The sequence below is a fragment of the Limulus polyphemus genome, unplaced genomic scaffold (assembly GCF_000517525.1).
Source record: "Limulus polyphemus unplaced genomic scaffold, Limulus_polyphemus-2.1.2 Scaffold7213, whole genome shotgun sequence".
Classification (NCBI taxonomy): domain Eukaryota; kingdom Metazoa; phylum Arthropoda; class Merostomata; order Xiphosura; family Limulidae; genus Limulus; species Limulus polyphemus.
Genome location: NW_013672823.1, coordinates 24,260 through 34,066, shown reverse-complemented (window position 1 = coordinate 34,066; position 9,807 = coordinate 24,260). Strand labels below are relative to the sequence as shown.

Genomic DNA, 9,807 nt, shown 5'->3' with positions numbered 1-9,807 from the left:
GTTAGCGGTTGAAATACAAGAATCACTGGCCCAAAACTCTTGAGTAATTTGAAAGTCATTCATATGGGTTTCTATCCGTAACATTTTGAAGTTCTGAGACCAAGAGGATATATTTCAATCTAACCACGCCTTTACATCCGGAAAGACCTTAGTCATAAATGAATCGGTCAACTGCAAAAACGAATAAGTGCTGTTGTGTGTTTCATTTAGATGTTATTCTCCACCATGTGGCAGCACTATATTATTTCTTATGGCAGCTACCTACGTTCTAGGTACTAATTTAGTATGTATTTTAACTTTTGTTTAAACTTTCTCTTCATTGTGGTTTTTATGTAAACATGTGGACTTTTAAAATGCACTGCGATAAATTATAGAATTATATAGTACTAATTTGGACCCTAGAATTAGAAAGAACAAACAAAAATCTAACGACTGTAACAGAAAAGGTAGATTAGTATTACTAGTACTCTTAGTAGTAATTTTATTACTAATATTAGCATAATAAAGGCATGAAACTTAAATAAAAATTTATATTAGGCGTCTACTGTTTTAGAGTAATACAAGTTACATCAAGAAGTTTATTTTCACATTTTACTAATAATTTTTAGTACCTAGGTTACACTTACATTAAATTTGTGTAGGGTGTAAACGCTTAATTTTATGTTTTACTTCACAAAACCAGGTTCTAAATATTGTTGTGGGTATTCTAAAGATACTATTTGAAATACAGTTACATAAATCATAACGAAAAATTTTCCCAGTAGCGAGCACAAATAATTATATTGTTCAAACTCTCTTACTTATAATGATTAGAATGCATTTTTTCCTCAGTTAATGATATTTCAAAAATATTATACTGGTCTCATTCATATTTGTGACCTGTGTTGAAAGAGTAATTATCTCAGATTTTTCTGGGTGTACAAGTCTTATTACATCTGCAAAGTCTATGGTTAAGTATTTTTCCTGTCTTATACATAAATACTTTTCAACATTGCACCTTGTAAACTACAGGCCATATGTTTTTTGTATTGTTAAGTTTAGACCTTATGAAGGACAGCCTAGAGACTGGAATGTTGTATCAAGGCCAAACCAAAGCATGAGAAGCCAATGGAAACATAGTATACACACCTACACTATATGTACTTCCACAGGGTCCCTGAAAGTGTTCTTTTTCAAAAATAAGTAAAAACCAAAATTAAGAGCAACAAATATTTTTATTCTTGCTTGTGAATTTCATATGTCATGCTGTGCTATATCCTGCAGAGTGCATAATTGTTTTCTTGATTCATGGCATGTGCACGTTTTACTGACATCTGACAGTACAAATTGCAATGTCAAGTGTCCCTTATATGATGTAATTTTAGTGTCTACTGACTGACTAACAGATGACAAACTACTGTACAGTGGTGTGAGTGATTAAAACAGGTAACCTCTCTAAGCGGAGGAGAAATAAACTGCTTAGACTCAGTTTGAAAAAAGATGTGTCGCAACATGATTATATTGTGATTTTCTTTAAGATATTCATCATATAATGGATGAATAGAGTAAATTAGACATGTGCTTTAGTTCTGTATGTAAATGTATGTTAAGTAGACATGTAGCTTGAACTTGTGATGTCTTGTTGAAACTGGCTTTGAGAGGTATCAGAAGGATGTAGTGTTGTTCAGTAAATGTGTTTGTGACTGTGTGATTTATTAAGTGTCATTCAGTAAGTGGATATGCTAGAAATTGCTATCAGTTCTGAAGTATCTTGTAGCTTGCTCTAGATCCTGCTATATAAATAAACCACTTTCCAGAAACCAAGAGTAGATAGTTTTGAAAATTTTAATATTTTCATCTTTATTTTTTTAAATGGCTAAAATGATCTTCAGTGCTGACCATATGGTAAGTCCTCAGTCATAGTTAGTTTACCAAGGCTTATGTTTCATGACATTATTAAACCTAACTTTGATACTAATAAATATAGAATCTTGGAAAAGATAATTTTTTTAATTTTTAACACTAGTTTACAAAGTCAATAAAGTATTTAATTCCCAATTTTTAAATTATAGTAGTTATAGTTAAAATAAATACAATTTTCAAATATAACCCAATATAAAAAATGTTATTGTTAAAAAGTGGAGCTAACAAGAGAAGTGAAAAAAAATTTGCTTTCTCTGGTATAGAAGTAACATACATACTTTGATTTAGGTGTTTAAATGTTGTGAGCCTGAATAAACTGTCAGAATTTGTTTTATTTTGAAGTAGGGACTTAAACATTAAGTGTAAGAAGTTTAAGCGTTGGAAGCCCGGGTCCAGCAGTTTCTTTTCTGTTGGAATCACTAACTTGTAGAAGGATTTACGTGATGATTTGGTGTATGTTGGTGGTTTAGAGTAAACAGAATTTTCTTCGTTAGCTCATTTAGATCCATGCGAAGCAACATGTTTAGTTTAGGTGGATAGATTGGCCTTCTGATACCATTTCAGTTACGTTTTGTTTAAAAGTTTTAGGATGCATTGCACCAAGGTCATTTACATTACATAGTTTTTCTAAGTTTTCCAAAATGCACACTCTTTAACTTTAGTAAAATTTAAGTTTTTATGTTATCTACAGTTTAGATATTAGGTTGGTAAAGCATCTTGTTTGCTATCCATGATAAAAATAAACAATGATTTATTATAGTACAAGTCATATTTTTGCAAAATAACAAATGTTTCAGAACAATAATTGTATTTAAGAATGTCTCATTGTTTTCTTGAACTTTACAAATCATTAATATGAATTTGAAGTAGGATTTATGGATAAATGTTACTACTACTACAACATCAACAATTCCATTTCTTGGGGCTATAGACTACTGCTGGCCAATATGAATTTTGTGAACTTTCCTTCATGAGATACCCTCCCCCAGTAGTTCAGTGGTAAATCTGAAGACTTGTGATGCTGAAAGCCAGGTTTCGATAACCAGGTGGACACAGCACAGATAGCCCATCGTGTAGCTTTGTGATTACTACAGACAAACTTCATGAGACAATATGGTTAACACCACAGAAATACAGACATTAATTAACTCTAACCTTCTCCCTGTTTTACTTTACCATAACAGTCGTATTTATTTTTTAAATATCCAAAATTATGGATAATAAGGGGCCATTTGGTCCTTCAATGCTCCTTCTACATGCACTTCCTAGAAAAATAAAAATGTATGTTTTTTTAAATGCCTATTCCCTTCTTTTACTTTTCTAGGGTATTAGTCTTTACTACTGCTGATGGTAACAAATTTCGTAAGTTGGTCACCCTGTTTGAAAACTGAAACTGTCTTGGTCGAGTCTAGCCTGCTTTTCCAAATCTGAACTTTGATACCTCTTATTCTATTGTTTTCAGATTTTAGCACAAAGAAATCAGAAGCCTTTATCACAGGCCTTGTCAAATCACGAGTGACAGGTCACCATGTTGACTAAAATTGCACTGTGGCACCTAGTATTTTCTCTCATTTTATTTGTGCATAGGGCTGTGCTAAATAGAACTCGAATCTAGAACAGTACTGGACTCTTGGAAGTCCAGAACTATTTTTGCATTCTTTGAGTCCTAAATTGAACTTTGTTTCTAAGACTTTAGTGGTGGATTCAACACCATGTATTTTGAGGTATGAAGTGCTGCAGTTGCACAACACTATACTAATTTTGCACAATTTAGTTTTTCTTTTTTCTCTCAATTAAACCAATCAGTGTGTGTGTTTAGACTCAAACAGGACAAAAGGCAGTTAGTTTGGGCAATACTATCAAGAGGTTATATTATCATGTGGTCATTAGCATGCACTCGTTGCTGTGAAAGTAAATGTATATATGAAGCCACCATTTCCCGGTACAAAAAGTAGTGAAGTTAGGTTAGGCAAACCTGGAATCTTGAGTTTTTGGGCTGGCTCCTAGATCTGAAAATATTTGTGGAGACCTGCTTTATCATATTGATCTCCTGGATAATATTTTATGTTTCAATAGAGGTCTTGCATGTGACATCACAAAACTTCCTTTTTTCATTGGGAATACTAAACATTCTCTTAAAACAGTCTAGAACAATCTGTATCAGAATAAGTTTCAGTAAAGATGTACATGCTGTAAATGTCATAAATATCACATATGGCAAATAATACAGATCTGAAGCTCTAATGTTGTTTCATTTCTCAAATATATCATGCTTTATGCACATGGTTCAAATGTTTTACATCAGATAATACGATAGTGGAAGACAAATTTGTCATTTCTTACCTGAGACTAATGTAAGCACTTGTCTTTCAATATGACAGAATAAACTATATCCATGTGACTTTTTTTTATGTCAGTGAAAGACCTATATAAGGTCACTTCTTACCAGTCATTTCTCAAGAGAAAATAAATTGAAAGGTCTTAACCTATCCATATAATATAATTTATACTTCCTCCATACATATCTGTTAGATTATTATTGATAAAAATTAAACAAAGGTTCAGCGTACTGATCGACTTGTTCAGCTGTTACTTTTGATATACAAGCGTAGATATTCATGTGGTAATTATTTAGTAATTAGGCATAATGCTAGGTATACTCCATTTTCTCTTTAATGGTACTTTAATTAAGTGTATTGATCTGAATGTTTGATGTATAAATGTTTTATTTTTTATGATTATTTTTGCATTGTTAGCTCATTATGTGGATTCAGGGTGAACTTAAATCTCCTAAACTGGCCAAATCTCATGATTAGGGCTAAAAAAATCATTAACACATGAAAGTACCCTACTGATGAAATTATTCCTTCTGATCTTTATAAAAATGTAAGAAAAGTATATTTAATTAGCTGCACTTGGTGCTGGGTTGATTTTTAGTTCTGATTCATTATGTGGATTCAGGGCAAACTTAAATCTCCTAAACTGGCCAAATCTCATGATTAGGACTAAAAAATCATTAACACATGAAAGTACCCTACTGATGAAATTATTCCTTCTGATCTTTATAAAAATGTAAGAAAAGTATATTTGATTAGCTGCACTTGGTGCTGGGTTGATTTTTAGTTCTGATTTCTATAGATAGCTTTCTTAAGTATTTATTGCAGTTGTCTGACATTTTGAAAGAATGCTAATATAGAATCAGTGAACTTTATTGTTGAAAGGACTTTCTAAGTGTTCATCATAAAGAAATGTGTAATTTAACTTTGTCATTTGCTTTATTTGTTTTGCCTTTTTTGTTCATGACAATCTACCTATAAAGTTTAATTAACATATATATACACAGTATATCAGCCACTACAAGGAATTTCAGATTAGCCCAGAATAATACAAAGTTATTACCTGCTGTTAATGGCACACAACTGATTTTCATACCATTCACTATATAAATTTGTCGTGAATGTATAATTTTAAAACATATTCCATCTTTGGAAAATTATGCCACCTGGTGTTCTCCAGAATAAATACTGGTTCAGGTTGATTTTCCTATTCAAATGAAACAATGATCATCTGTGAAAGTAATGTAAAACACATACGTATAACTTCTACAGATGCACAGAATATTTACAAAAACATTTGAGTGAATAAAAAACATTATTATTATTATTATACAAGTATATGTAACATTTTTTTAGTTGAAGTTTGAGATTGCAGTCTTGTGCTTGTTAGTCAAGTACCATAAATATCAGCAGATCAGTTGTTTAACCAAAAGAAAAAAATGAAAGGAATTAAATTAACTTTACTGTGTTGATATCTGATTTTCACTAGCTTTTTGTGTTATAAGTTAAAAATATGCTCTTGTTGTTACTAGAATACTGACCATTAAACATCACTCTTTGAGATGATGTAAGATCTGCATAAATACTAACTAGCTTATTATCATGGTTAAACAATAATTTAAAAATATATATAATTTTTTTTTAGCTGTACACTTCTAGATCTTAACTAAGCCAAAAAAATCAGGTGATTATCATTAGCTTCTGATCAAAGCAAGATATCTAAATATATCGCAAAAATTAACCCAGTACTTATACATTGATCATTTACTAGTCAGCAGTATTTTCAAGTGTAATCTCAATAATATCAATTGAGGCTCAACCAGCTTAGAATATTTAGGTTAGAACTAAATCAAAATACTAAGCTACAGTAATATATATATATATATGTGTGTGTGTGTGAAATATAAATAGTACAAATATTAAACATTTTAACCAATACTGGTAATGAAACTAACATTAAAGAACAGATTATAACTTGCTTACAGAACAAATAAAAACTAATTCTTTGCTTCATGAACATTTACTATTTCTGCTGACATATGACACATTGTTTACAATAGGCTACACATTTTAGTACAGATCTGGCAAACTTTTATATGTAATACCAGTAAGTAAATTATGTTTTCAGTATATGTTTAAACTGTTTAACACATTTTACTCAGTACACTCGTTTACTAATATTATTACTTTCTTTTTTTAGGAAGGAATAAATTATAACCTATTGAAAACAATTTGTTTTCCACACTTGGCAACAGAAGAATTCCTTCACATCTGTCATCCAGTCTAAAATGCCCTTTAAGTTGAAACTGAAAAGGAGCAAGCAATATAATGTAGCATCTAAAAATGTTTTTGTGATCTCAGTCAAGCCATTAGATAACAATGATTCAGTTGAATGTACATTATCGTCGCAAAGTTTAGGACTGGAATGCCTAAGTAACGTGTGTCAGAAGCTGCAGATACAACAGGTAAGTCTCGTGAAACTGAGAGTCTAAATGAAAACCAATATCTTATGTGCTGGAATGATTAGTGTAAAAACACCATTTTAATGGTTTAAAGTAAGAAACATTGTTAGTGGTTGCATATCTTTGTTGCCCATACTTTCCAAAATGCATGTGCCAAAAAATGTGTGTACTATATTTTAGATGGAGCTGGGCAATTTAATTCATCACCTATGTGCAGAAATTACAATGAATTTTTCATGTAAACTAATCAATTGAAATTAGTGTTTCCGATTATTCCAACAATCGATTAATCAAAATTATGATTAAATTGACTGTAACAAAAACAAACAATGCATTGAAGTTGGAGTTTCCTACTATTTTCAATTATTTGAACTATCCAAGTAATTGAAATGTAGCTATTATGTTTTTTGTTGTTAAGCCCAAAGTTAGAGAATGAGCTATCTTTGCTCTGCCCAGTCATAGTCTTATAATTTTTTTGTACTTAAAATTTGTTCCGCTTTGGTAAATTTGGGGGCTCGTAATTTGAGGGTCTCGAGTTTGATTCCCGTTGCCACCAAACTTGCTTGTCCTGTCTTTATTATGGCAAAGCTGTTAAGACTATCTGCCACTGTCACTAATTTTGAATTACTGGTTAGAGGGAAATCAACTGTCTGGTAGCACCCACCCTCAACTTTTTTTGAGTTTTTTTTTTTTACCTTTTTAAACTGATGACTAAAGGAAAAGCAACTGGCTGGTAGAACTTTCTGTAAGTGTTTTTTCATTGATTAGAGGAAAGCAAACTGCCACCACCCTTTTTTTTTGCTTGTACATACCATGGTTTGAGGAACAGTGTACTAATTGTTTAGTCAAATGCAATTGATCAATGGGGTTGTTGATTAATCATTTAGCAAATATTAATTGCCCAACTCTACTTTCAGGAGTTGCATTCAAATACTTAACTACTGTTTGCTCACACAAATGAATGAAATTTTGTCAAAATAAATACTTTTCCCTGTGTAAACATGACTTTACGTATCTATGTACCCTTTAACTGATAAGGTTGTCCTGAACCATATGTAGGTCAAGAAAATAATTTTTATGAAAAAATTAGTTCTATAAATAAACTTATAAAACAGCTACATGGAAAGATGAAAAAGAAGAAAATGACAAAGTACAATGTTTTGTCAAGTTTACTTAACGTCAGGTACAACTATTTATAGCAATGATGAATATTCATGATCAATACTTAAATGCTTTGCAATGCTTGCAAAGATTTAAAAATACAAGGCTAGGATTTCTTAAAATCAGTGAACAATATATTCAATGACCTTTTTAGTTGAATTTCAACAAATTAGCAAAAATGATACATTTAAAAACTTGCAAATAAACAAATCACTTGTGTAATTTAAAGTACAGCATGTGACAAAGCATAAATGTTTTTTTACTGATTTGGAAAATATTCCTCTAGCTAACTAACACAACCAAAATATCCCCAATGTTGTTGTGCACTTTAAAGAACAGATGTAGCCCTAGAAACAAATTACCCATCATGCTGTCATTCAAGTACTGAGCTGTCATCACCAACAGTACATAACATAAACATACAACATTCAGAAGTCATGATATTTGGTAATCTAATAACTTCTGAAACACACAATAAAGATAAATGTGTAATTTCATTTACTGTCAATATACTTGCAATTCTAAAGTACTGAAGGCTTAAATCTTAGACTTGGACTTACATGATCCATCATATTCTGTATATTAAGATGGAAGAAACTGCAATAACTGCACCTGTACTTTCAGACTCATCTCACTTTATTACTGTGTCCCTTTCCATTTTTATGTGCACCATAACAAGTTTTTCCCATCCATTTGATTTAATTTGTGACCAGGATGCAAGGTTTCGCATTCAAGCTACCACTGTTATTAGTTTATTTTGTTGGATCACTCACATGTTTTAAAATTACTAAACAAATTTATATTTTGATGAAAATGTCACTAGTATCTGATGTTTAAGTATAAGTGGCTATGTAATTTTATGTAACAGTTTGTTAAGAGAAAGTTGTAGGTATGACCTGTTTGTAAGTTTTTGCTATTTTTATAAATGTTTTACAAATATATATTTTATTTCATGTTTTTCCCAAACACCTTATTAATGTGTGTTAACAAAGTATTTATGGTTATATACTAAAGCAGGTTTACTATATGCAAGTTGAGGAATGATAAATATAATTTTTTAAATTGTAGGAGCATTACTTCGGGCTCCAGTTTTTATCCAAACAAGGTGTTATGCGGTGGCTGGACTTGGAGCGGCCGGTTAAAAAACAGCTCGATAAACATGCCCAGGACATGACTTTATACTTACGAGTCTTGTACTTTGTTACTGATGTCAACGTTTTGTATGATGAAGTGACAAGGCAAGCTCATGTTTCATAGCATAAGCTACATAAGTTTTATTTTATAATGATACAATAAAAAACAGAGTATAACCTGTGATACTTTGATTAAGTGATACTGATTTAATACTCTACAAGTGTAGGTTAGCTTTGCTGAAGATGTAATGCAGAGGGAATTGTTCCCTTGTTATAAGTGTCAGTACACATTATGGTGAAATGTATTAATGATGTATACCCTCCTGTCATTTTTATAGTAAAATGTTAATACGTCATATTTTGTTTTAACAAATTTAGACAATTACTTATTACTACATCTTAACTATGAATTTAGAATGTTTAATATCATAGGAAAAAGTGTGTTCTTGAAAAAATTAACTTAGTTTTTAAAATATTTTCCAAGCAGATAAGTGAAATCAGTGGATTTGTGGTGAAGTTTACTTTGAAATATTTAAATTTAAATTCAGTTCTTTTTCTCATTCTATTTCATAAAATTGCCAACGTAAATATATTATGTATGTGTAGTGGTCTAAATTAAACTTCTCCTGTAATGTGTAATTATAAATTATGTATATGTAATGGGCTAGATTAAACTTCTCCTGTAATGTGTAATTATGTATATGTAATTGACTAGATTAAACTTCTCCTGTAATGTGTAATTATGTATATGTAATGGCCTAGATTAAACTTCTCCTGTAATGTGTAATTATGTATATGTAATTGACTAGATTA

General features: G+C 30.9%; 1 protein-coding gene across 3 annotated transcripts in view; it reads left to right on the top strand.

Moving 5' to 3' along the window:
* Window positions 1-250: 250 nt before the first annotated feature.
* LOC106474430 (tyrosine-protein phosphatase non-receptor type 21-like) overlaps window positions 251-9,807 on the top strand; it is a 32,717-nt gene continuing 23,160 nt past the window's right edge. Inside the window, exons 1-3 of one of the 3 annotated variants that reach the window (XM_013935123.2) lie at window positions 251-272; window positions 6,439-6,703; window positions 8,930-9,099. In XM_013935123.2, coding sequence (XP_013790577.1) covers window positions 6,527-6,703; window positions 8,930-9,099 — 347 coding nt within the window. In that variant the 5' untranslated portion in view covers window positions 251-272; window positions 6,439-6,526. Of the gene's footprint in view, window positions 284-310; window positions 447-6,438; window positions 6,704-8,929; window positions 9,100-9,807 lie in introns of those variants that run through there. The other 2 variants (XM_022402735.1, XM_022402736.1) reach the window with 2 other exon arrangements.